At 40.8% G+C, this 26,897-nt stretch overlaps 6 protein-coding genes across 18 annotated transcripts; 4 read left to right on the top strand and 2 right to left on the bottom strand.

Moving 5' to 3' along the window:
- Nucleotides 1-1,083: 1,083 nt before the first annotated feature.
- On the bottom strand, nt 1,084-6,097 carry LOC121989554 (zinc finger CCCH domain-containing protein 40-like). Of its 3 annotated transcripts, none has more exons than XM_042543660.1 (5): nt 5,924-6,097; nt 4,826-5,095; nt 3,214-3,437; nt 1,423-2,272; nt 1,084-1,364 (listed from the first exon to the last, which is right to left on the bottom strand). In XM_042543660.1, the coding sequence occupies exons 1-4, from the start codon at nt 6,026-6,028 to the stop codon at nt 1,453-1,455; spliced, it is 1,419 nt and encodes a 472-aa protein (XP_042399594.1). In that variant the 5' UTR covers nt 6,029-6,097; the 3' UTR covers nt 1,084-1,364; nt 1,423-1,452. The 3 variants fall into 3 exon arrangements, with proteins under 3 accessions (XP_042399594.1, XP_042399595.1, XP_042399596.1); XM_042543661.1 differs by having other exon boundaries at nt 1,451-2,272; nt 5,924-6,096; XM_042543662.1 differs by having other exon boundaries at nt 1,454-2,272; nt 5,924-6,096.
- A 264-nt stretch (nt 6,098-6,361) lies between these two features.
- On the top strand, nt 6,362-9,823 carry LOC121989557 (30S ribosomal protein S16-2, chloroplastic/mitochondrial-like). Of its 6 annotated transcripts, none has more exons than XM_042543671.1 (5): nt 6,362-6,471; nt 6,562-6,619; nt 7,489-7,647; nt 8,194-8,239; nt 9,327-9,823. In XM_042543671.1, the coding sequence occupies exons 3-5, from the start codon at nt 7,515-7,517 to the stop codon at nt 9,559-9,561; spliced, it is 414 nt and encodes a 137-aa protein (XP_042399605.1). In that variant the 5' UTR covers nt 6,362-6,471; nt 6,562-6,619; nt 7,489-7,514; the 3' UTR covers nt 9,562-9,823. The 6 variants fall into 6 exon arrangements, with proteins under 6 accessions (XP_042399605.1, XP_042399604.1, XP_042399602.1 ...); XM_042543670.1 differs by having other exon boundaries at nt 6,363-6,471; nt 6,562-6,616; XM_042543668.1 differs by having other exon boundaries at nt 6,363-6,471; nt 6,562-6,673.
- A 1,015-nt stretch (nt 9,824-10,838) lies between these two features.
- Nucleotides 10,839-12,467, top strand: LOC121989556 (pathogenesis-related thaumatin-like protein 3.5). The gene is made up of 3 exons (XM_042543665.1): nt 10,839-11,689; nt 11,779-12,040; nt 12,114-12,467. Exons 1-3 carry the CDS (start codon nt 11,197-11,199, stop codon nt 12,316-12,318), a joined length of 960 nt encoding a protein of 319 aa, XP_042399599.1. The 5' UTR covers nt 10,839-11,196; the 3' UTR covers nt 12,319-12,467.
- Nucleotides 12,468-12,645: 178 nt separating this feature from the next.
- Nucleotides 12,646-15,973, top strand: LOC121989555. 3 transcript variants are annotated; one of them, XR_006114281.1, is made up of 5 exons: nt 12,646-13,426; nt 13,795-14,202; nt 14,670-14,863; nt 15,029-15,216; nt 15,401-15,512. XR_006114281.1 is itself a non-coding variant. In XM_042543663.1 (4 exons), the coding sequence occupies exons 1-4, from the start codon at nt 12,991-12,993 to the stop codon at nt 15,644-15,646; spliced, it is 1,284 nt and encodes a 427-aa protein (XP_042399597.1). In that variant the 5' UTR covers nt 12,646-12,990; the 3' UTR covers nt 15,647-15,973. The 3 variants fall into 3 exon arrangements, 2 of the variants coding, with proteins under 2 accessions (XP_042399597.1, XP_042399598.1); XM_042543663.1 differs by lacking the exon at nt 15,029-15,216 and having other exon boundaries at nt 15,401-15,973; XM_042543664.1 differs by lacking the exon at nt 15,029-15,216 and having other exon boundaries at nt 15,371-15,497.
- Nucleotides 15,974-16,118: 145 nt separating this feature from the next.
- On the bottom strand, nt 16,119-21,733 carry LOC121989552 (splicing factor 3B subunit 1-like). 4 transcript variants are annotated; one of them, XM_042543656.1, is made up of 4 exons: nt 21,622-21,733; nt 17,657-21,535; nt 16,625-16,705; nt 16,119-16,421 (listed from the first exon to the last, which is right to left on the bottom strand). In XM_042543656.1, exon 2 carries the CDS (start codon nt 21,523-21,525, stop codon nt 17,713-17,715), a length of 3,813 nt encoding a protein of 1,270 aa, XP_042399590.1. In that variant the 5' UTR covers nt 21,526-21,535; nt 21,622-21,733; the 3' UTR covers nt 16,119-16,421; nt 16,625-16,705; nt 17,657-17,712. The 4 variants fall into 4 exon arrangements, with proteins under 4 accessions (XP_042399590.1, XP_042399588.1, XP_042399591.1 ...); XM_042543654.1 differs by having other exon boundaries at nt 17,661-21,535; XM_042543657.1 differs by lacking the exon at nt 16,625-16,705.
- A 124-nt stretch (nt 21,734-21,857) lies between these two features.
- On the top strand, nt 21,858-23,376 carry LOC121989553. Its single transcript, XM_042543658.1, has 3 exons — nt 21,858-22,097; nt 22,498-22,759; nt 22,870-23,376. Exons 1-3 carry the CDS (start codon nt 22,014-22,016, stop codon nt 23,151-23,153), a joined length of 630 nt encoding a protein of 209 aa, XP_042399592.1. The 5' UTR covers nt 21,858-22,013; the 3' UTR covers nt 23,154-23,376.
- The last annotated feature ends 3,521 nt before the right edge of the window (nt 23,377-26,897 follow it).

Below are 26,897 nucleotides of genomic sequence, written 5' to 3'. Positions count from 1 at the left end.
ATCATTAGTTTCTATTCTGCTAACAAGGAGCTAATTAAACAGCAGCATCAGTTATTCAATTGTTGAAAATTTTGGTAATTATCACTAATATTATGCACGAGTGCTAATTAAACTTCAATAAAAAGAAGAAAAGGGACACAGAATTATCATCTTAAGGAATATGCACAACTGCAAGAAAAGAAAAGGACAATAAAAGGGTGATAATTAAGCTTCAATATAACCAGAGAAAGAGAGAGAGAAAAAGAAAAGAAAACAAACATAGAATTTCAGCATCCTTCGTGTCCTCTGTTACATCAAAAGTTGCTTCCTTGATCAATTATGTAATGGATTGGGACCAGTAGGCACCATTCTCTTCTCCTCCTCAACACCCAAGCTTCCATTAACACTTTTTTCTCCCTGAAGAATTCCACAAGCATCGATTACCACTCTTTTCTCTGTTTTCAGTCTCTCTTCGTCCACTGCATGCCTCTGCTTCAGTCCTCCAATCCCTCGACTTAAGACACCAGAAACAACAAACAATATTAAGAATGGAACCAAAGCTGCTGCAGATCTCCTCCTCCTCATTTCCTGTTACTGAGTAAAACAGAGGAAGGTTGTTGAGGAACCGGGAAAGAAGAAAGGGAGAAGAAGAGGAAGGAGAAGAAGAGGGGAAAAACTGAAAAGAAAGCATGAATAGAAAGGAGTCAAAGCGGAGCAATAAGTGAGGTTCCTCGTAGAGGCAATATTTGTGCTACGCGATGCATACTTTTCCATCGTCCTCGATCAGTGACTCCACCAAACAGCATTAATGAACCTTCAATTCTGCAGCAGAGAAGGGAGAGAGAAGAGAACAAGAGGAGGAGACAAAGCCTGGTCTGGGATCTAAGCGATAGGATAGAAGTCGGAGAGAGACAAGAGTAGGGTTCAAATTCCATTCCATTCCTTCGATTCAATTCTTCCTCTACACCTGCGGGTTTTTGTGTGGGTGGAGTGGTGTTGGCTTCCTTCTGCAGGTACTTTGCTTTTCTGCTCTTTAATTGAATAATAATAATGCACAGGTTGTTGGCAACAAGAACAGAGACATTAATAGTTAGTAAAAGAATATGAATAATAAAGAAACGACAATAAATATATTTGATGTTAACATGATCTGCAAAGACTGGGCGCTGTTGCAAACTGGACCGGTTGAACACTTCAGTTTCATGTGATAAAAATACATCCATATACTTGGCACATCCACTGTGTTACTAGAATATGAAAGGACGCAATAGATTGGTACTGAAAGATTACAACAAAACTAAACAGTTCTTCGCTTGCAGCTATGGTACGTAAACAACGTCCAACGGATCCTTAATGCTCACGAACGAATTCCAAGCTGCCCAGGCCTGCCAGCCAAAATGAGTTTCATAATACATACTTAGCCATAGTGATTTAGAAAAATACCGTTGCAATTTTTATGAGGATGACAAACTACTATGGTCCAGGTGGGCCTTGAGGATACTGCTGTCCTGCGGATGGCAGTGGAGGCGCTGGTGGCCGTGAAGCCGCCGTCATTGGTGGGTAAGGTGCATATTGCTGCTGCTGCTGTTGCTGGTAATTTGGTGGCGGCGCCATGTAGCCGTATGGTGGGTAATGGGGTGGGAAATGCCCTTGTTGATGTGAAGGAACCATGGGATAAGCGTGTCCCTGATGAATAGGAGGTCGCTGCTCCGATCCACCCTTGCTATCGCCTCCCTCCTGTGAGGGGATTACAGCACCCATCCTCTGAGGATCCATGGAAGGGTAGAACAACCGTGTAGCTTGCGGTGGTGCAGGAATGTTGAAATAGTTAGGTGGCGGCTGCATATGATTCTCAGTTCCAGGCGGAAGAGGCTGCAGGTTGCTCTGTTGCTGAGATATAACGGACCTTGGAAGCATCCCAGCATGAAATGCAACTCCTTGCCTTGCAGCATCATCATCCGATGTTTCTCCCTCTGGTTTTGGGGCCTGAGGCCGCCCCCACATAAGCTTCAGTCGAACACCTTTAATGACCAGCTTGTTGGCGAGCTCCTCTGCAGCTCTTTCAGCTGCTTCCCTTGTGGTGTAAGTTACAAATGCACATGCTCTCTGAAGCACCATCCTAATGGATTCTATCTCACCATGGGCATAGAAGTTATCCCTCAGATCCTGTTCGGAGACTCGGGCATCAAGTCCACCGACATAAAGGGTCTTTATACTTTCATCATCAGGAGGATTTAGAGAGGGCATCTCCCCAGCCTTGTTTAGAAGTTTCATAGCAACAGGATCATTCACTCTGAAGAAAAGACCATCATTAGTTCTTAGACTCAATTAAAAAATAGCAACAGGGTCATTCACTTTATATAATAATAAAGAAAAAATTGAGCCAAATAAATAGAATTCAACACAATATTGCCAGAAGCAATTTGCAGAATACGAGATAATTTTACATCCTACAAACTCCAGAAATAATGTTATATATTTTTTTCACTTCAATTAAAAAATTGAAATTCAAAACCATCCCTTCCCAAAGAAACCATAAGTAAACTTATTGATTCATATTCAAAAAATTCTTCACATGGTCATTCTTCTAGATCAGACTTATTTTGACAAATGATGCAATTATACAAACAAGGTATTAATGAAGGTGATGATAAACAAAAGCAACCAGAGAACTTGTTTTTCTAGATGAAATGTCCCAAACCGGATTTAACCATGATACATCTACTACAACCAAACTGGTTTGGCCTCTAGTTCTCGAGCTAACCGATTGAGCCAGAAGACTTGGTTCAGTTTTAAAAAACACCGGTTAGAACCAAATAGTGAAATGGACTTTATTTCCAATGCGGAAGCAAATAAGCCAAAGGAACTAGATATGCATTGGATTTTGGAAGCAACTAAGCAAAAGGAACTAGATATGCATTTGACTAGAATAGCCAGTGAGGATGACAGATACAGAAATGATTCAATTTCAGTATTTGATGTGCATTATGATTTGTGTAACAATACCAATATGGACTTTCAGAAATTGAGAAGCCAAACTCCTGGATCCATACCCCATGTCTCAGATACCAAGTAACCTATTGTCCACTATGTCATTACTATCTATACTGGAATAGATTAACTAGTTTCAAACCTAAAAAAGTTATATATGGATTTCCAAATTAAAAATTTCATCCCTTTCGCTTCACAAAATATAGTGTATGTTACAAATGAAAATTTAGCCATCATACGTACCCATAATATCTATCTTTTATGTTTTGTTGAGCTAATTCACCGGTTTCAGGCATTTCATGTCGGTATGGACATTCAGCACCACGAGTACATTCTCCACGCATATAGAAACTACAAACATGGGCTCGATTTCTTTTGTAATATGGAGTTGTCCTTTGAAGTTTTAGAATAGTATCATTTGGATGCATTTTACCATATGAAGAATCATAATCTATGCCAGCTCTGGCCTGAAACAAATAAAATGTAAAGGCGTTAAGACACGAAAATAAAAAAATATAAAGAGCAAAAAACTCAAGCTGGCTCAATGCTAAAAAAACAAAACCAAACAACAGCTAGACTCAGACAATCAGCAAAATTTGCCGCAAGCCAAGCCAGTATATTATTTATTGCTTGTTCAACATTGATCAAGGATGGTGAATTGTACACAAGCATATATCATTAGGTATCCCAGTCCAGCAGATAACCAACACTAAGATAAGAAAAAATTTCAGCGCTCCCCAAAACAGACTACTTAAAAAATATTATCCTCTTCCCACCATCCATCCTCTGCTGAAGTTCTTCTTACATTTTAACATTTATTAGATTACAGTTTAATGTCTCACTAAAAATTGCACCTTTAGGCTTTTAGCTGCACCAGAACCTATTCTCTTTTAACCCAAGAATGAAGTGGTGCCTTTCTTAATTGGACTGATTTGTAGTACCAAAATTGCAATCACTACCGTTGATAAGCACATAATTCAGCAGGTGTCTCAATTTGGTTTAAACCAATACAAACTTGAATTTATTTCTAGTTAACTTACACAATCCTAACCTAACCTCTATATAAACTATAAAAACAGAATGTTGAAGTTTCATCCTCTATTGCCACATCAACTATCTTATGGCAATCTTAAAAATTAAAATGAATTCTAGAAAACCTATTAAATAACAGTGAATCTATTAACATCACAGAACTGTTCCCTCCATACTTTAAGTACGCAGCTGCTCCCTCTATCCTTTAAGAATGTCGTTGTCATGACTAAACATTAATTTGAAAATTGAATGGAAGAAATGCAGCTGGGTTTTATTTTCCATGTACTCTTTGAATTTCCCTCCTCTCAGTTTAAATAGAATATAGATGCAATTTATGAGCAGCAATGGATCTCACTGTTGGAGAGACTCTGAGAGAGCCAGCGAGCACCTGGAGGATATTTCAACATGGACAAAGATGGTGGCAGCACAACAATCAAAAAGGTTTCTCAGATACACTTTCTTAAGCAAGTGCCAGATTATCAATACAACTGGGTTCGTCTATACAATTAAATTGTTGATAAGAGATCAAACACAAATTTCCTTTTGTGTCATAACAAGTAATAGGTCAATTGTCACTAATCTCTGTTAACCTTACTGTTGAACAAGCCAAATGTCGACTATGGTAAAGAAAAACAACTGCTAAGAAAAGTGTGAAGGCAAGTAAACAATTCTGACAAAGCACATTCATGACCAAAATATATAGTCTAATGTAACCAAATAAACCGAAAGAGAAAAACATAAGTGGAATACAGCCAGCAGAAATCTAATCTAATGGTAGATGCAAATAGAAAAACTACAAAGATGAGCTTTTAATGGAGCATACCTTGAGATCATGTTCTTCAGCAAAGTACTCTCTATTCACATCACTCTTTGGAATGGCATCATTAGAGTTTATAGCAAGTGCGGTGTCCCGAGCCTGAACTGGCAACCCATATTCGAGATCTAGAATGCATACTTGACAGACATTCTTCAGCTTACAGCAAGTCTGACAAATTTCAGTTTTCTTGTATCTTGCATCTCGTCCTGGCCTCCATCTGAAGACAGTAAATGGCCGCTTACAGATCTTGCATTCCTTGTCATAATCAGCCTTTGTCTGCAAAATCACAATGAAGCAAACATTTATTAGGTTACTTCTAGATCATCCAATGGACGCTAAAACAAGAACATGAAATTCAATATCAGCTGCACAGTACTGGAACAACTAAGTTAATCTGATCTATTCCAAACATTAATATATATTTATCAAAGGCTCCAAAATGTGAATCCTAGCACATGCTAGTCTTCCATGCATTGGTTATTGTCTCCTCTTTAAGTTATTGATATAAAGATATTGATTTCCTGATAACACTTATAACTAACTAAAATCCATGAAAGACAGGTTCGGCTAGTAAAGTTTTGGTTTTGAGAAAACACACACAAAACGCTGTCCTTATCCTAGAAGTTATCAGTGACAATACTAAGATGGTATATGATGCCGAACTAAATGCTTAAAATGAATTATGAGCCTCAATCCAAGCAGCAATTGACAGATCCAAACGCTACTCAAGAAACAATATCACGTGTTCCCCTAAACGAAACCCTAGATAACACCAAGGAGAAGGTCAAAATCAGTCTGACGGCCAGTAGACCTTGTTAGCGTTTCGATCCATCATATGGATCTGCTTGGCTACCCTTCAGAGCACCCAAGCTCTTGCGCCCAAAAAAACCTAAATCCAATAGTATGCCCAGTGCGACCAAATCAAGCCTTCCAAACGCAGATTTTTTTTTTTTCGCTAACTCAGGTCTTCCTCCCGGCATGTAAAATCCAAAGACGCAACATAACTTCACAATAACCTGCGACGCTCTGCCTTAATTTCAGTTCGATGCTTCCGACCAAATACATCGAATTCCTACACAGAGATAGATAAAGATCGAAGAGTACCATTCGAATGTAAGGGTTGTCACCGAGGCAGGACTCGCAGATGATGGGGAAATCGGAGCGTTCCCATCCATCGGCCTGGGCGTCCCGCAGCAGCCGGTGCGCCATGGAGATCGATTCGGACGACGAGGCTGCCAAAGAGAGTGACGCAGGCCAGCGGATGCCCTTAAAAACCTTTTTAATAATAGCACAACTTAACACCGCTTAACAGATTTTCCCCATCTTCTCCTAATAAAAATTCTCACAGATTTTTTTTTTTAAATAAATATAGTAAACGGCCTTTTTAATAAAAAAAAATCTCTAATTATAAAGATTTAACAATTTACAATATTTTTTAAATAAAATTATTTTTTTAATTGTGTTTTTTTAAGTCTAGTGGCACATCAAATATGGGCTTAATTATGGGCAGATTGTTTGGGCTTTGGCCCCATATATGGGCTGAAGATTAGGGTTTTGGGGACGTTTTGGTTGGTCATCGGCGTATCACATCGCAATTGCAAACTGCAGTTGCGGCTCAGGTTCCCTATCGAACCGGAGGCAGAGGCGTTGCGGTTTGGTCTTCCTCCGCACAGATTCTTCTCCGCCGCTTTGTCAGGCTTGGAGTATCACCAGCTCATCTTCTTCTTCTTTTTTGCTGTTAGGGGGAGTGCTGGGATTGTTGCAGGACTACTGCAGAAGACGAAATAGCTTCTCCCGGTTGTCTGTCCTCTCTCTCTTTTACTCGCTTGCCCAAAGTGTCCGTTTTTTGTTCAAGCAAGTTACCTGATCTCTCTGGTGTAAATTTTCTTCGCTTCCTGCTTATTTTGTTCTTTTCTTTGATTTTGGTTGGGTTTCGATACTGCATCTCATCACGGCAAAGTTCAGATGGCGTCCGTTCATCATCTTCTTATATGTTGAATCATAGAAATTGGAATGCATATTTAATGATGTTATCTTGTGCAATTTTCATTGAATACAAATCCTAAAGCCTGTTTTTTATTTGAACATTCGTTGTGGCTATCTCAAAGCTTTTGCCTGCTAGGCTAGGCTCGCAGCTTGTTTTCTTCTACTGATTTAAAATTAGATGTTGCAGTCACTGAAAGCGATTGTCATCTATAATTTTCTAACATTTTAATATTTCTTATTTTCTCAAATTTTGATAATTAAAGTTGTTCTTTTCCGAATACACTTACAAATTTAAATTAACCACAATTTATAGTGTCGGATGGTTTCACATATTCTTTTGCATGAAGAATTTGTTCGAATCCTTCAACCCTTAACTTATGGGTGCTCAAGCTAAACAGTAGCCTAGTTGATTGTTCTTGCTTTGTGTTATGAGATCATTTTATGGAAGAAAAACCTATATTTGCACTATTATCATGACTGCTAAGTTCTAAGTTTATTATTAAATATAATTTGGCCTTAATTTTATCAACTTCTTTAATAGGTAAAGGTTGGTAATTTTTTTATCGAGTCTGTAACCTACTTTGTTTGCATGCCATCTTCTTCATAGTCATCCTTGTCATGCCAGATTAGCAAGTAGCAGTGCATGTCATTTTGGCTATTAACTGAGATCTTAATCTCTGTAGGTAGTTTGTGTTTAAGTTAGAAAAAGATGGTTGTCAGAATCCGTCTTGCCAGGTTTGGCTGTAAGAACAGGCCTTTCTATCGAATTGTGGCTGCAGACAGTCGCTTTAAGAGAGATGGGAGACATCTTGAAATTTTGGGCTATTACAACCCTTTGCCAGGTCGGTGGGTATTTACTATATATACGAATTGCTCAATTATCAATTTAATTTAGGCTTTCTTGTTCTTAATTTGGTTTTAGAACCATCCCAGTTGGTTCAAATTCAGCTGTTGAAGTTTCTTGTTAGATGAGGTCGCAGGTCTGATGTAATGTCGTGGCTCCTCCCTTTTGCTTCCAGCCACTTTTATCTCTTACTATTCTCCACCACAAAAGAAGGTCACAGGTCTTGCAGTTGCGCTACAGTCACAGGACGAGTAGGCTTTCTTAGTTGCACTGCACCTTGTTAATGTCTTCTTCGCAATCTAGAAGTCCACACCTCCTCTCCCTTCTACCATCAATGCCCTCCTATCTCTTTGCCTTCCGAACAGTGGTCTTGAATAGCTCAGGCCACATATGCAGTTGCTTCGGCAGATTTGGAAGGGGACCACACAGCAGGCCCTAAGTGATTTATTTTAATTAGGCAGCTTATGTTTATTTTTGTACCTCTTTTTTGTGTTATTTTTTTTGGCCTTCTAGCTATCTTACTGGCTCTGAATATGTTTAACAGGGCAAGATGGTGGTAAGAGGATGGGAGTGAATTTTGACAAAGTGAAGTAAGTGATCATTTAATTATCCTGCTACGATCCAGTCTTTTCTTCTGTAATCTATTTTTGGACCAAGTATCTTCATATCTTTGAATGGTCCACGGTGTGATGACATTTGTATGTATAACTCCTTTATTCTATTTTACTTCACAGATGCCATCTTTGGTGAACTAAATAATCTATTAAAATGATTTATCCAATGTTTTTGCAACCTTACATTTAAAGCCTGTTTTAGAAGTCTTTACCTGTGTTTGGGTTTTTTGTTACATCTGGTAGCGTTTATGTATTCCTGCAGTTGATTTCTCATAGAGTATATGGTAATTCTTTGTAGTCCAATTCGATCTGAGGGTATGTGAACTTTGAGTAGGGGAAGAGGGGAAAGAAAGGAACAGTGGTGAGGAAGAGTGGGAGAGGTAAAGGAGAGTTTTTTCTTCTGTTTTATCTACTTGAAATGAGAGAAAAGGAGCAATAACATAGCCAAACTAGGCCTTCGAATTTGCCATTCCTATGAAGTGCAGGGTTAAATCACTCTTTTCAACACTTTTCCTCTCCTCTTGTGACCACTTTTGGAATGATCAAATGTGGAGAAAAGAGCTTCAAAGTGTTTTTTTCACCCCTTTTCCTTCTACTGAAGTAAACATTGGAATTTTGCTTCTTTGCTATTTGGGTTCCTTTCCCCTCAAGTAGATGTGCTGAATAGCTGTTTGCTTCATTTCCTTTGTGCACTACTCTGTAGGTGCAATTTTGTTATACTAAATTACTTCAGAGCAGAGTTCCTTTCAGAATTTAGTGTCCTAACATCGATGGGGCATGCCATTGTTTCTGTCAACTGCGGCACTTGTATTATTTCCTGCCAAATGCTAGATTAACATATTTCGCCATTATTTGAATTTTCAAAGAAAAATTTCTATTAGTTTATCTGCAATGTGTTTTTAGAGCCAGTTAAAGTTTTCTGATGCGAATCAGTTTATGGCCCACCGGTCTTCATCATTTTATTAATTGGTTTGAAATGCAAATTTCTGCATGTTCGTGCTTAAAGCAGCAAGGCATCTTTTTTCAAACTGATTTCTTTGATCTCTTTCCTTTGTTTGTTTAGGTATTGGTTATCCGTTGGTGCACAACCTTCAGACCCAGTCCAAAGAATACTCTTTCGAGCGGGGATCCTACCACCACCAGCAATGCTTGCTATGGCTCGTAAAGGAGGGCCGCGTGATACCCGACCCATTGATCCGATGAGCGGCCGATATCTCACTCCTGAAGATTCTGAATCAATTCAACCAGATGACAGTGACACTGAAGAGAATGAGTCTGCGGACAAGGAAAATGCATAATTGTTTGTCAGCCAAGATGAAGATAATGCTAGTGACCCATTGGAATGCTTTCAGAAGCCCCATGCCGTCTCACCTTTCTTTAAGCACAGATGCACTCGAAAGCCAAAACATAAGATCAAATTCCTTTCTTGATCCATGCAACAATGACATGTTTGTGTGCTTTTACTACAAACCTACAAACTACCTTTTGCTTTTTGATCATGCAATCCTACATACAATATTATGTTTCTTGATGCTCAATGATGACATATTCAAGTGATCAGATTTTGTTCTTGAGATCTGAAAAGGAGGTCTTTTGCAACCTTACAAGTTTAAGGGTGCGTTTGGTTTAAGTTATCATGTATAACCTTGGTTATGTGATTATCAGGTAATCACATAATCAAGGTTATGGGGAATAAAACATAACCAAATGCTGTTTGGTTCAACGTAGGTAATGCAATAAAAATTTGTTTGTTTGAAGGTTTTAATGAATACCTTAGTTTAATATTTTATCGTATTACCCTCCGTTACAAAATCAACTATACATATTATTATTATTATTTATTTTTTATGTTTTTTTTAATTTTCTTTTTCTTGAATATTTTTTACTTTTTATGTGTTTTTTTATTTTTTTAATGTTTTTATATTTTTTATATTATTTATATTTATATATATTTTTATTTTGTTACATTTTTTAAATTTTAAATTTTATTTATTTATTTTATTTTTAAATTTTTATAAATTAAAAAAAAAAATTTAAAATATTTTAAAATAAAATTTTAAAATTTTAAATTTTTTTTTAAATTTTAATTTTTTTTAAAAAATTTTAATTTTTTTTTTAAAATTTAAAATTTTTAATTTTTTTTTAAAATTTAAATTTTTTATTTTAAAATTTTATATTTTTTAAATTTTTTTTAAATTTTTTTATTTTTATATATTTTTTTAAATTTTTTTTATTTTTTAAAAAAATTATTTATTTTTAAAAAATTTAAAATTTTTTAAACATTTTTTTATTTTTTTTACATTTTTTAATATTTTTTTTACATTTTTTCTCTTTTTTCTATGTTTTTTCTTATCGGAGGATATTTTTGGTAAAAAAAAATCGTTAATCCCGGAATCAAGAAAAACCTTAGTTTTATGAGGTTTTCCGATTTCGGGTTGCATGACTCTTTTGCTGACGTGTCGGGCATAGAATATTACTCGGGAATCATTGAATATCTAAGATTATCAAAAATAACTCCAAACGAAACACACCCTAATAGTATTGCCAAGAAATGCCTTACTGATACATTCTGTTGGATAAGAACTTGATGCTTTGCCTCCAAATCGTAGACTAAAGTGTGGGTGTGCTCCTCAAGTCGTCTTAAACAATTGTAAAAGAAAAACAAACTAGTAGCTGATGCATCTAATAGCAGATTATCCATCGATGTAAGGATCAAATTCTTCTAAGCACACCCAAGGTATTGCTTCCAATCAAGGGCACCCAGATCAGGCAAAATGCTAAACTTTCTCCTCCTCTCATGTGCCAAAGGATCGCCCAAAGCAATCTCAAAAAGCCTTGCTCTGTTCTTCCCATCCTCCTCTCTCCGATTTGCAGTTCCCAGCATTTAAAACTTGTTCCATCCCAATCCCAATGCCGCCCCCTTTCTTTCACCCATGGAATCATCAGCCGCCTGCAAGGTGCTCGCCGTAATGCCCGTGCTAACTCTCCTCTTCCGGCTCTCATCGAGCGCCTGTAGCTTCACCGTCCTCAACAACTGTCCTCACACGATCTGGCCGGGGACATTGGCCGGCGCCGGCACGCCGGAACTCCCGACGACCGGGTTCCGGCTCGACTCGGGGCAGACTGCGCGGATACGCGCGGGGGCGGGGTGGTCGGGGCGGATATGGGCGAGGACGGGGTGCCAGTTCGATGACACCGGAAACGGCACGTGCCTGACCGGGGACTGCGGCGGCCAGATGGAGTGCCGCGGTGCCGGGCCCGTGCCGCCGGTGACGTTGTTCGAGATCACGCTCGGCAACGGGCTCGACGACGACGACTTCTACGACGTGAGCCTCGTCGACGGGTACAATTTGCCCGTCGTGGCAGCGCCGAGGGTGCTGCATGGGGCATGCAACGCCACGGGATGCCTGGCCGATCTTAACGCCGGTAACAAGAACATTCAAACTCGATTCGCTAAATCCACCCGAACCAAACATCAACAAAATCCGCCCCCCTCCATTGGAATTGGTTTTCAGGGTGTCCAAAGGAGCTTCAAGTGGACGGAGGCGGCGGCGGCGGAGTGGTGGCGTGCAAGAGCGCATGCGAGGCATTCGGGCTGGACGAGTACTGCTGCCGCGGCGAGTTCGCCAATGCCAACACTTGCAAACCCTCGCCCTACTCGAGCATCTTCAAAGCCGCATGCCCGAGGGCCTATAGCTACGCGTTTGACGACGGCACAAGCACCTCCACCTGCAAGGCTTACGACTACACCATCATCTTCTGCCCGGACCTCAACAGGTCGCTCACTTCTCTCCCTTCAGTTCAATTTCTAGCAACGTTAATTCTGAACTAAATTGAATCTACTGTGCAGATTGAGGAGCTCGCACAATTACTACACAGGCCAACCTGATCAGGGAGGAAAAGGAGGTGGCGGCGGTGATGAAGCTGAAGAACCAGACGAGAACACACCATCATCATGTGCCAGCAACTTATTGTCTCATCTGCTCTTCCTTCCCCTGTTCTTTCTTCTCAGGGAGTATGAACTCCACTGGCATCATCAACAAATTTGGAATTGAAGAGCATGATTCGAGCAATCAGACAAAGATGAGATGAAACTGGTGGGCAAGGATTTTGCTCTCTCAGATGATAAAGATTTAGAATGTAGGATGAATTGGGAAGAGATGTTTGAAAGATTTCCCTGTGGCCATGATTATTATTATTATTATTAAATAGATATTTTAAAAATTAATTTAAAATTTTAAAAATAGCGTTGACTGAAAGGAGCCATTAAAGACCATTCCGTTTGGTTCTTCCTCGCTTTCGAAATCCGCGCTCATCGGCTTTATTCCTAAATAAAAAAATATAGAAAAAGAAAATAAAACCCCTCCGTTCCTTTAATCGGCGGTGTATCCAAAGCGTACGGTTATTGGTCCTCTCTCCTCGCCTCCGCGTGCCGGAGCGGCTCGCCATTCCAGCGCTGCCTCCTCCTCCTCCTCCTCCTCAAATGCCGTGGATCTAGACTTCGTAGCACTCGTCAATCTCAACCTCTGCGATCTCGCCGCCGATCCTGCTGTCGCGGGCGACCACCGCCTCCTCTTGCTGCTGTCGCTGTCTGTTTTTTTTTTTTTGAATATTCTCTTTAGAAGTTTTTTTTAGTGTTTTCCGGGAGAAAAGAAGGGATCTTGTTGGGTTGTAGTTTCGGAAGCTATTTTCTTTTGACGATCTTCCGTCTTCTTGAGGGGGATTCAATGGAATTCCTTAAAGCGAGAAGATTTTCCCTTCCTCGCTTTGGTAAGCTCACGGGGAGAGAAGATCCGGATCACGAGTGTGATCGGTCGTCGGAGTCAAAAGAAGAGACGTTGGACGCAATGCCGAAGCCTACCTCTGCCGCTGGTCCTGCTTCGGACGGGGACGAGGGTGAGGACGACGATGATTTCATCACGAATGAGGTGAAGCGGCGGCTGGAGCAGCTGAGGAAGAACGGCTTCTTGGTTCTTATACCGGAAGAAGAGTGCCCGGAGGAAGAGGAAGAAGAAGAAGAGGAGGAGAGTAGCTCGAGTGGGTGGAGGGAGTCGGACATGGGTGATGCTTATCCAAACTATGGGTTTGATAAAATGCACGATGAGTACACTCAAAGGATGCTGTTCTTCGACAAATGCATCGCCGAACATCTCAAAGAAGCTGGTATGGCATTAGCTAATGCTGAATTGACTCTGGATTCTTACACTCTCTAGACTAAATTTTAATGTTATTTTGCAAGATCTACTTCTATCTGATTGGTTGATCATATAATTGAGCTCATTCACTTGTTCCAACAGACCATATTCTCCATGAATATTCAATGGGGAACTTAATAAAACTTTGAACCTTAAACTCAGTTTACGTTTTTTGCAGATATCAAATTTTGTAGTTAAATTTGATTTGATAAATCTTTAAGTAGCTGTTATTGGTTTCCCTCGATATACAATCACATATTATGATGACACTTCGATGCTGTTGTGAATTTCTCTACATTTACATTGAACTATGTTTATAAATACATGTTGTTTCAGAATCTTTGGGCATGCCAAACCAGTCTCGAAGACCTACGTCAAAGGAAATAGCTTTGGGCCTCCGCAACATCTCCTTAAAGAGGCAAGATGAACATACAAAGGAATGTGAGTACCTGCAGCAACTGGATCAAGACGATCCGTGCCAAAATTTAGAAGCTGCCTATGTTGCTCAAGTCTCTTTAAGTTGGGAAGCACTTCATTGTCAGTACTTGCAACTCAACCAGAGGATATTGATGCAGTCTGAGCATTTTGGCTCCTATGGCTATGCAGCACAAGCATTTCAGCAGTTCCAGGTATTATTGCAGAGATTTGTTGAGAATGAGCCTTTCGACCAAGGATCCAGAGTGGATATTTATGCCAACTCTCGGAGTCTGCAATCTAAGTTTCTTCAAGTCCCAAATTTCCTAGGTAACACATAACTGATGATCAAAGTATTTTATGCCTTTTTCTATTAAAGTCATCACTTATGTGATCTGCTTTGCTAGTTCAGTGACAAATACTATATGCATGACTTACCATGGTTAGTTCAGTCAGGCAATGTAGCCCGTCAGAAGATTTATTTTCATTCCACTGTTTTATTACGACATCAGATTTAAGAATAATTCTACCATGTGTATGACATGTTGGTTCTAATGTAACATTTGCCCTTCTATTTTGTTAAGTTGCATCCATATTTCTCTGATTCACTTAGCTGGATGAGTATCAGCTAGCAAACTTCATAAAATTATCCTCGACTTGAATATTTGAGTGTCCAAGTTGTATAATAGGGGTCTTTTGCTATTTATTGTGTTTTCATAATATAAAAAACATCACATGAAATCACAAATCAAACTGTAACCTTTTCTATTGACTGGTTTGTTCTTATTTTTTTTCAGGTTTGGAAAAGAGAGAAAATGTGGATGATTATTTGGATGAGCCAGTTCTGGCTACCGAACTCATTAAGATAATTGGGGATTCAATCTTAACATTCCTCCACTTTCTGAATATAGACAAGAAAAAAACTAGCAGTTTCTTTTGGGCTCATAGCCCTCGAGGCTCCCTTCAACAAGTTCGAGCTTCACTTGAAAAGGTATGCCAGATGAAGAAGATTCTTTAGCCAAAAAAACCCTGAACTATTGAACTTTTCAAGTGCAAAATGTCAGCGATCATGTTTTCTTTCCAGCCTCTCTACTACTGATTCATAAAAAAGCATTTTAGCATGCCTATCTACCTCTAATGCTTCCATTCGTCTCAGTTGCTGATCAAGTAGAGGCTCTCCATGATGCATTCTGAGTTTGCCAGCTCCAAGTATATTAGTAGAGTTTTTTCCCCAACAAATCAAGCCGTAGAACATGAATTGCCTTCCACATCTACAATTTGCATGTGTGATAGCATATGCTATATGCTATGTCACCATGGTTAATTTTAATTCTCAAGTTACATGTATGCCATTCTTCGCAAACTAAAACTCTCTTTTGGCTGTTTGGCATATTTTAGTATTTGTACGCCACCATATTTAGTTATGGTAGATTAAGAAGCTGGGATTTCCATACATCCATCTAATCTCATGTATCCTTCTCGATTGCGCTGCATACAGTAATTTGGTAAACGACTCCTGTCAATGCAGAAGGAGATGAAAGTAAAGGAGCTGTTTAAAAGGAAGAGAGCATGGAGGAAGAAAGCTTGGCCCTCAACCAAGGAAGAAGTGGAGTTGCTATTCGCGCTAATAGACATCAAAGTCATATCAAGGGTTCTCAGGATGGCGCATCTCAGCAAGGAGCAGCTGTTATGGTGCGAAGAAAAGATGAGCAAGCTTGTTCTTTCAGACAATAAATTATGCAGAGATGTTTCTCCACTCCTCTTTCCATGTTGACTGATGAACATTTAGATTTTCTTTTCTTCTCTGGATCTCTGTTGAGAGTATGAACTATCGCTACCTGACCTTTACTATGTACAGGTAGACGATGTCTACTACTGAAGTAGCATCTCTCTCAATTGTCGATATTGTATGAGATGCTCATTCCTCTGCACTTGCTTACCAAGTTTAAGAGATGGTAGGTACCACATGCTATTCTAAGTGGTTGATTGGCAGCTCAAATCTAGTTCAAATGTTTTGATATATATGTTTGCACGCTGTTGTAACCTCATTTGATTTGATTTACTTGTAGAGTACATGGGAGAAAGAACTTTTAATATACAAGCTACGCTCTTCAAAGTTTTGAAGATAAAAAGTTTAGCCTGTCAGTTTTCATGCTTTTACGACAAGCTAAACATATAATTAAAGATGTTAATCGCAAAGCTTATCTTGCTGGTGAAAGTAATCGGTACAGATGAAGCTAGCGAAATTTCACTAAGATCCATACAAAGAAATTTCACTAAGATCCATACAAAACAAATTCAGGTAATCGAAACTACATGTTTACTGTAATAATAATATAGAATTTACTTCAAACAGGCAATAGCTGATAACCAAAGTTTGGTGTGGAAATCTTCTTTCACGTACAAGTTTACTCTCTTGAAAAATAACAAAAATACACATCATAGCAGTATTACTGGTGCGTCAAAAAGTCGAAATTGACTAAAATGTACTCATTAGTCATGAGTTCGAGTGTCCTCCCGTCCCAAGCTCTTGAAGGCAGTTTAGCGTCCTACAAAGGTGAAAATTAGGAGGTTAGTATAATCCCAAATACACTATGCAAGAAAACAATAAAAAAAGGACAATAGTCAGATGAAAACAATGCTATTAACCCCTTAGCACGGAAAGAAGACCCAACAATGACAAGCACTTGGATGAACAAATAAAAGGATTACGATTCGAATCTCAATAGAGATGAATATTCTGAAGATCAACCTTAATGTGCATAAACAATGCTCCGGATTTACTCGATAAGTGACCGTCTAGCTCCAGATTAATTGGGAGGAGCCCAAACACCTAGATTATAAAATAAAAAAATAAAGAAAACGACAATATCATTAAAAATTATTAGACATGATATCAATAACTATCAATATTAGAAATATAGCATAACATTAAAATATTAGACATGATAATAACATTAATTAAAACATTAGAGCATACTGACATATGAGAGAGATCATAAATATATTGTCATTCATAGTTAAGAATCTGATAATATAATACAAAGTTCCATCATTCTTAGAGATTTTTCAAATTCCTTTTCGTTCCCATTCATTAAATAAACTTGTTTTGAATTTCAGTCCCCTCCAATCCTACTGATCCAAAAAAACAGATATTGGAAGGTTCAATATCAACACTGATATGGACATCCATGATATGACATTGGAATGTTCAATATCAATACTGCTATGGGCAGCCATGATATGATCCTCAATTAATCCATTTTTCAATAATATACAAACAGTATAAAACACAGATCTTGGTAAAATGTTAAGTGATGTTAAAGGACAGTAGCATAGAACAAAACAAAAATTATTCAAAAACCTCATAAATTTATGTTCAATGATTATAAAGCATAAACTTCTTAAGAAAATATCCATCTATACACCACAATCAATGAATGACATCAACAAAGACCACGATCAGGTGGCTAAGGAAGAAAATAAAAATTAAAAAAAAAAAAAATCTATCCTTAGTTGACAAGAACAAATAATTTGCCAAATAGGAACACCCCAAAGCACCTAGTTATAAAGAGACATCAAAACTAGAAATTATGTTGTAAGCTAGTATGCCAGTCTGTACATAAAGCATGTTTTTAATTGGAAAATGAAGCAATAACAAAAAAAGAAGTTACTTTCTAGCATTACCTTCAAATGATGCAGCAACATGAGAAACATCATTGTAGAATTTATAATTCAGAAATATAATTATTAGAAAGGACCAAATGAGAAACAAGTTACAAACCTACATGATCACAAATCAGCAGCAGCAGACCATAGGCACATGGATGTAGATATCATTCAGACAAACATTGCAAGTTCTGGTCGGCTATACAAATTATTTCCGTCATCTTCTAGTGTGGGATAAGCAGCTACTAAAGCATCTTGGGATCCAATGTAAAGTGAATTGTAGATTTTCCAGTAGACCTCCCTAACTTTCCTTGCAGGGTGAAATAAGCCCTGAAGGCAATAATTCAGAATAACAGCTGCACCAAGTGCAACTCTCATCCCTTCAACAGCTTCCATTACAGCATTAATAACATGAGGAGAAGTCTCAAAAATGTTGGGCCAGACATAATTAAGCAAATGAACAAGTGCATCCTCACAACCCAAACCAGCAACTCCCAAAGCCATGTGCTTAACAGCAGATGCAGCAGTCTGACGATGAACCAGATCCCTGTCCATCAAAGCATCCTCCAACAGTGGTGTAACAGCATATATATAGTCTTTACCCATCTCACCTATGTACTCAAAGAGGAATGAGAGAGATTTAAGAACACCATTCTGTACATTCAACTCAGGAACACGGTACTCATTCATAAGAGCTGGCAGAACAGTAAAAGGAGAGCATGTTTCAGCAACTATTGCAATAGCCACGGTAGTGCATACACGATTTTGACGCTCCTGCACTTTCAAATTGTTCAAAAGTGTTGCAAGAACATCTTGTGGCCCAATTGCCTTGGCAATATAACCAAAAGTGTTAACAGTAGCTCTTCTGATCCCCTTCTTGTGAGCCTTCAACATCTCAAGAAGCTCAAAACAAATCCTCATCCACTCCCTAGCTGGCACAAATTCTGCTCCTCGATCTGCAATTCTGCCAACAAGGTCAATGCAATTCTCCTGCACCTTCTCATGTCTGTTCTTCAAGATTGGTGTCAGACGAGGAAGTAGGTCCTTAATAGGTGGTGTCATCTTAGTCATACCAATGACATTGACTATAGCTTTAAGTGCTCCCAGGATGGAACCTAAGACTTCAGGGTATTCTTCTCCCAGATACTCATACAGGACAACACCCAGATGACCCATCAGTTGCTCTTCCTTGCACTGCTTCATGATAATGGCAATCCGTGATATCAGGTCTGCAGCTTGCTGCCTAACTTTGGCACTCTTGTTGTTCAAACGCCACTTTATGGTACCACAAATCTGGGGAAGATAAGGCTTGACCTTCTGGCCTAAAGCATTAACCACTGCACCAAATCCATTAAGCATAACATTTGCATCATCACTCGTCTGCTCCTGGAAGGCATACAAGATCCCATCTATAAGAAGTTCTTCTAATCTAGCATCAATATCTGATGCTCCTAGGTTAGCCACCACCTTTTCAATTGTCTCCATCACCATACGCCTATAAGGTTCGCTCTCATCTTTGAGATCCTCCACTATCCTTCCTACAATATCTGCCACACCAACCTTATTTGCAATTTCTACAGTTGTCTCCACAAGCTGCTTGTAGTTCCTGCGGTCAAGTGCCATCCTCCTAACCCAGAAATTCCTGAAAAACTCAGGAAGAATATCATTGCGGATATAGTCAGCCTCTACCCCTTCTGTACTGACACACTGCTTGACAACTTTTAGCACAATCTTCTTCATTTCTTCATCAGGTGATTGGAACTCACGGATAAGGATAATCATGACTTCTTTAGTATAGTAACTTGCATAAACAGCATCCATCAGAGGGATAATAAAACCAATTGCCTTCAGGAAGGCAGCAAGAACCTTTCCACGATGAGATCTGATACCCTTCCATAAAGGTTTCAACACTGAATCAAAGCTTTCAATACCATATGGAGCAGATGCTTCTGCAAGTGCTGCTAGTGACAAGGCAGTAATGGTTCTCACTTTTTGGTTCTCATCACTAAGACCATGCTCTATAATTTCCACTAGAGACCTAAGATGTGGCAACACAGCACATCCCATGAGAATAGCAATCTGCTGGACAATCTTAATCCCAGTGTGCCGTGCTTGCCAAGATTTCTTACTCTGACAAACAGCCTTCAGAAATGGTAACAAAGCAGGAATTCCCAAAGCAGACGCCACCACACTGAAAGCTCGTGCTGTCGTATTCCTCACATACTCATCAATGTTATCAATATCAGGCCTCATGGCAGCAATCATAGTTGCAAGACCAGCTGCTTTACTGAGGTTGGAGATTATCTCTCTTCCTTCAGCACGGGCATAATAATCCTCATCAATTAGAAGAGGCTCTATAACCACAAGAATCTTATGAACAAAGGGCCTGACCAGCTCATCCAACTTATATAGAACCCTGTCAATAACTTTTACCAAAAGATGGCGCTCTTGATCTTCAAGAGTTGGCTGCATGAGCAAAGGCAGGATCTTGTTGAACAGTGGACCAGCTCCAAACTCTCTAGCCTTATCCGTAAGTTGTCGCAAGGCTGTTTTCCTCTGTGGTGGAGTACCATTCTTCACCTTCAGCAATAGCTTCATGATCTTTCTTTCCTTCTGCTCTTCAGGAGAAAGCTGTTCCTCCTCTTCTTCATTCAGTAGAGCCCCAAAGTATTGGTAATCCTCTTGTTTCATGAACGGCAAACCCCCAGGTGCCTCCTTTGGGACATCAAACTGTTGCCCACGGTTCTCTTCTGGTATTGAATAAAGTGGCGTACCCATTGGAGTAGGAGTAGCTAAGAGCTTCCTTGCGGGAGTCCTGATCGGAACATAGGATGCAGGCGGATTCAATATCTTGTACCCTTCCTGTGGGAACATAGCATCCAGCTCCTCATCTGTCAACGGTCTATTTCTCTCTTCAATGTCCCTTTCCCACCGCAACAGATTAAACTGTTCCGGAGTCATGGCACCTCGAAGGTTTATTGCACCAGGGGTTGGAGTCGCAAGATCAACACCGCCAACAGGAGTAACACCAGGGGTGAAAGCAGCAGCAGGAGTCGCAGCGCCCGGTAATGGTGTGGCACTGCCCATTGTAGCAGGAGTCTCATCCCATCTCGATCTTTGGCGCTTAGGCGTTGGTGTTGCAAGCCCAGAAAGCTTGGGGGTAGCATCCCATGTCATACCAGCTGGCGTAGCACCAGGGGTGACACCACCTGCGGTAGGAGTTGCATCAGCGTCAGCAAGTCTCCCGGGTGTAGGAGTTTCATCCCATCTGTTTCTGCGAGAGACGGAGGGTGTCGCATCTGCAACCCTCCCTGGTGTCGGTGTTGCATCCCACCGCCCGATCCCAGGGGTGGAATCGGGAGCATCCCAATCCGAAGACACCGAGCTGGGCTTTGCCTTCTTAACTGGACCGTCATCAGGCTCCTGCGACTGGTCCCACCTGTTCCTCCTCTTTTGCGCTGCAGGGGCTGGCTCAGCAGCAGCCTTGCTCTTCTCCTCCTCCTTCTTCTTAGCTATCTCCTTCAAAATATCCTCCTTCTGCCGCTGCAAGGCCTGTTCCCTCATCACATCAGCATATGTCCTAACCGCAGGGTCCGGCGTAGCTTCCCCAGAAGCAAACGGATCGTTCCTATCAGGCGAAATGATCCTCTGAAGCCTCCGGCGCCGGTAGTCATCCTCCCGGTCGATGATCCTCTGGGGCTTCTTAAATCCAGAATCCTCGTCGCCATCTGCCCCTGCCCTGGGGATCTCCTTAAGAGACTTAGGGCCGGTGTAAGAGGCCATCCGACGGGCTAGCTCGCGGCTGTCACCGTCCTGCTCCTCCTCATCGTCGTTAACAGCGATAGAGCGCTCGTAGCCCTCGAAACGGTCAGGACCCGCACCATAAAGGTCGGCGTCGAAGGTGACGGAGGTGAGCATGGCGACATCTTCCATCTTCCGTCGTTCCTCTTGAGCCTTGGCGATCTCCGCATCCAAGTTATCCATCGTCGTCCACCTGCCAACGACACACAGCGAAATCAAGATCGAGGACTAGAGATCGAGAGGAATCGAGGGGGGGGATCGGGAGACGAAATGACGCACCTTGGGACGCTAGGGTTTTGGATTGATAAGAAGCCGCGATTTGGGGACTTCCGCGAGACCAACCAACCGCAATCAGGTACGAATCTGAATCGATTTGGTATTTAAATTATTTAATCCATAACGATTTGCTGAAGCCCAGGCCCATTTCAACAGACCGAATCCTCTACGGAGTTCTGGAGCTTTCCAGAGATCATTCGATGGGCCCACCACCGATCCGCCCATCGCTCTTATATTCCATTTATGGCGGGGGGAGCCTCCGTGTCACTGGCCCTGCGTTGAACCGGCGAGAGAGTGAGCGTTTTTTTTGGGAAGTTTGATTGGGTTGGCTTCGGCTCCGGAAGATTAGGATTTCGACGGAGATCGGAGGCGAGGAGGAGCGCCGGTGCGGCAAGATGAAGCGCAAGGAGTTGGAAGAGGGGTACGACGAGTTTATGGATTTCTCGCTTTCGTCACCGGCGAGGAAGATACGAAGATTGGTAAGGAAGCTGCTCTCCCTGAATTCTGATTTATGGTTTCCCCCTTCTTTGTCGACGCTTGTTTCTTAGTGGCGATTGACCCCTCGAATTTGTGACATTTTGATGCGGATTTTGAAGAGCTTTTGCGCGTTGCAGTCCCTGTTTCCCAATTCGGCGCTTCCCAATGTCGCCCTTTCTCGAAAGAATGACTGTTTAGAGTATAAATCCGTCCTAAGAATCTCAACTCTTGCTTAACAAGAAGTAAAAAATGCAGGGAGAAATTTCTCGATTTCTCTGACGTTTGATCGACCATGAGATAAATACTGGATTTCAAATTGTCTAAAACGTAGATGTGCATCTTAAGTTCTTCTTATCAAATTTTTTTTTCAAGTTCTCAATCTTCCCCTATACTTTCCCGCAGGATGCCAGTGAGTTGCCACCGACCATGGGATTGGTTGAGACAGCATCCGCCATGACGTTCGATGACCCTGTTTCTTGTGTTAGCGATATTGTCATGCCGAGTTGGGAATCTGTTCACGAGGATGACTCACCTCCATATCCTTCCTACAACGAGGAGAGAGCTATCGTTCTTTACAAGCCCGTGGAATCACCACTATTCTTGTCCCCTGGTTCAACAGATCTTTCTCTTCGTGTCGCCTCGCACTTCATTCCCTGTCTCAAAAGTAATCGCTCAGAATCATCCATTCCTTTTTTACATCCGCTCTTTCACCAGGAAAGAATCGATTTTTCTTTCTTTCAGAAAAAGTCTCCTCTAACAGATGCATTTTCGCAGATCATGTATTGAATCCGGGGAACCAGAGGCTTCATGCGGAGGAAGAGGAGACAGAAGCTGACTCCAGCTCCTTAGCTATTGTTCCATGGGCGCCATCCCAAGCTGCCATGGCTTTCAGTGGGTTCGCACTTGAGCCGATGGAGGCTGAAGACGCCGAAGTCACGCCCATGCAAGTCGAGGATACGAGGCAAGCAACTGGATACAGTGAGGGAGGGGAAGGATTCCAACAGGTGCCTCAGCACTGCATGACCCCTCAGCTCCTTCCTAGTCTGTTTACATGTTAGTTTCTTGGTCAATTTTCTGCCTCTCATTGAATCGCGAGGGTGTTACTGTTCATCAATTCCCTGCCTTTGTGATAGAATTCATGTGCACTCAGTCAGAGTTACCTTAGTACACAGAGTTATCTTAAAAGGAAAGAAAAACAAATCGATTTTTCGTTTCTCAGTTGTATTAGGTAAATTAAGGCTATTCTACTCCTATAAATGGGAATTTAGGGTTAAGGCACAAGAGAATAGTTGCTTTAACTGCAAATATGGAACTTGGCGCCTCTTGTTAATCAGCCTTTAGAGCAAATCAAGATAGATGATCTGATTATAGTAGATAAGGCACAAGAGTTAACAAAGTCAAACCAGTTTGAAATTTATGTATATAAGTAACTGTCGTGGAGTTGAGGTGAAAAATAAAGAACTAGCTAAAATGCTCTTATAAAAATGGAAATTGGGATTTCGTACTAAGACAATCAGACTAAGATGGATAGATGAATTGTGAAATCAGGGTGTACAAATTAAGAATAAGACAAAATTAACCATCTTATTCAATCAAAAAAAAAACAAGAAATTGTAGAAATACAGAATATAAAACCCTATATAACTAAACTCAGAAATCCTAAATCATAAATACATAAATAGAAAAAGAAAATTATTCTAAAAGATATGATCATGTCGAGAATATGAGAAGACGGAACTATCGGCGTGATGTGTCTGGAATGTTGACCGCATCTCTATGACTCAGATGGTGAGTTGTCTTCTGTGTTGACCAAATCATCAAAAGTCCTTTGGTCAACAGTACCTGCGGTCAGCAACCGAGTTGCCTCGGTCCCTAGTACCCCGATATTCGAGACGGATCCCACGAATATATATAAGCAACAAAATAATAGTAGAACAATGAAATAAATAAAAGAATGAGTACCATGACGTACCCTGGTCCCGCAGGAGGGGGGCGCCCTTTGGTGGACTGATGAATTGGTCGTAACGTTTGGCCCGTCGCAACGGGCAGAGATGATAAGCTGTCCAAAGTTAGCTTCCTTTAATATGAAATATAATGATGAATATGAATATCATATATAAAAAGGGGAGCGATAACCTCCCTGTACCTTGGCCCGCGGGGGCGGGACTTTCTATAGCCTGAGGGATCAAATTATATGGAGAACTGAGTCGACGCAGAACTGGGGATGATGCAAGCCGAAGATCCCACGGAGCTAAGGAGCAAGAACATATTAATGGCTCAAAGGCCGGAATCATATCGATTGGTCGGACACCATATCGACTCACAGGCCGAACATCCTATCGGCTCGCGGGCCGAAATAGATAAATCATACGAAAGCTAAACACTCAGGCGATGACTGGCCGGAGGGCGACGACGGCCGTTGGGGGCGACAGTGGCGGCGACTATTGGAGGAGGCAGTGCCCGCGACGCTCGCAGGAGACGACGACGCCCACGGGCGCCCGCTGGAGACAACGTTTCTCGCTGGAGGTGGCGCTCGCTCGGGACGGCTGCGGCGATGGCTGCGGGAGGAGGCGGCAGCGGCCAACAACGCTTGTCGGAGGCGGCGATGCCTGCGAGAGGCCGCGAGAGGAGGCGACAGCGGCTGCTGGCGGCGACGCCTACCGGAGGCAGCGGCACCCGCGAGAGGCGGCGACGTCCGCTGGAGACAACGACAACCGCTGGAGCCGGCGCTCGCCCGGGAGGGGGCGGCGGCGATGGCCGCGGGAGGAGGCGGCAGCGGCTGCTAGCGACGACGCCTGCCGGAGGCAGCAGCGGCTGCTAGCGGCGATGCCTGTCGGAGGCGGCGACGCCCGCTGGAGACAGCGACACCCACTAGAGGTGGTGGTGATCCTCCTCAATGGCGTCAGCGGCAGTGAGGGGAGGAGCGGCGGTTGTCCCGTACGTCCCTGTGTGTGAGGCGCTGGCATGTATACGCGAGGGTTGCACTGGAATGGTCAGCCGGTATCGGAGTTAGACCACCGGAGGCGGCGGACCAACACGCCTGCTCCTTTCTCTCCTAGCGGCGGAAAAAGACCTTCTTCTCTTCATGAACAATGCCCCCTTTCATACAAAAATCCTCAAAATGTGAAATGACTAAAATGCCCCACTCCTCCTTATTTCTCTTATGCCCTTATGCTACATCCGTATCAATATATAAAAATAAATATAAATAATTATATATAATCTAATATATACCCTCAAACGCATGATACTACAGCTAGAAATATTGAGAGTTTGTTAGACAATAAATAAAAACGTAAAGTGGAATATACCTTGGTAAATATATCAATCATATGTAGATTTGAAGGAACGAAAGTTAATGTGATGATGTCAATATAAAAATAATAACGAGTAATGTGACAATCAATTTTAATATGATTCTTCAGCTCATGAAAAACTGAATTGCGTAATTTGAATATCACTCTGATTATCACAATATAACAGAGTAGGTTAACGAAGAGAAATACTCATATCCGCAAGCAACCAACGTAACGAAACTATCTCACAAGTAGTTAAGGTCATGACATGATACTCAGCTTCTATAGAAGATTTAGAAATAACATCTTGATTCTTACTCTTTCAATAAATAAGGGAATCACCAAGAAAAATACAAAAGTCAATGGTAGATTTACAATTCATAAGATCACCAGCCCAATCAACATCAGATTACGCACACAGCTCCAAAGATGAAGTAGAAGGAAATAAATAATTTTGAAATTGAGTGCCCTAAAAATACTTGAAAATAGAAATAACAACAACCCAATGAACTATAGTTGGTGCAGCGACAAACTAAGTACATGAATAGTATCCACGATATCTGGACAAGTCACGGTGAGATAAACCAAACTTCCAACAATAGTTTGATACAAATTAGAATCCGACAAAGGTGAGCCATCAAATGGAAAATATCGAGCAATAATCTCAATAGGAGTATCAACGACTCTATTATCAGTAAGATGTGCACGCTCAAAAAGATCAAATATATACTTTGACTGGGATAAAAGATATCATTTTGGGGAATAGGCGACCTTAGTGCCTAGAAAGTGGCGTAGTATACTCAAGTCTTTCATAGCAAAATAATGAGTCAATTCAGACTTCAAGGAAACAATTTTATCAGAATCATCACTAATAATAATCATGTCATCAACATATAATGATAAAAGAATATGACCTGCACTTGTACATCTGACAAACAATGCTGAATGATGATTACTAAGATAAAAATCAAGCTAAGTAATCACTATAGAGAACTTCTCAAACTAAGCACAAGGTTCTTATTTGAGACCATAAAGCGCTTCACGAAGTATGTAAACTTCATTAGGTTGGTGTGAAATACTAGGAGGTGTCATATAAACTTTTTTATGAAGATCGGCATTTAAAAATGTATTCTTGACATCCATATGAGATATTCTTAGGGATGACAATTTTCCCCGCGGGTTTGGGACCCCGCGGGGAAAATCCGAAATGGGGATGGGGATCCCCAATTTTTCGAGGATGGGGCGGGCTCGGGGTGGGTATGGGAATACTATCCCCATCCCCGAACCCGCCCCGAATATTATTATTATTAATATTAATAAATAATAATATGATTTTTTTTAAAAAAAAGTATTAATAATAATGTTAATATTAACATTAAAAATTTTGAAAATATTATTATTAATAATATTATTAATATTGATATTAATACTAATATTATCATTAATAATTATTAAATAATAATAATAATAATATAAATTAAATTTGGGAATGAGGCGGAGATGGGG

Source organism: Zingiber officinale, chromosome 6B, assembly GCF_018446385.1.
Source record: "Zingiber officinale cultivar Zhangliang chromosome 6B, Zo_v1.1, whole genome shotgun sequence".
Taxonomy (NCBI): Eukaryota; Viridiplantae; Streptophyta; class Magnoliopsida; order Zingiberales; family Zingiberaceae; genus Zingiber; species Zingiber officinale.
The sequence above is the reverse complement of the archived record's forward strand: the minus strand, read 5'-3'. Positions and strand labels throughout refer to the sequence as shown.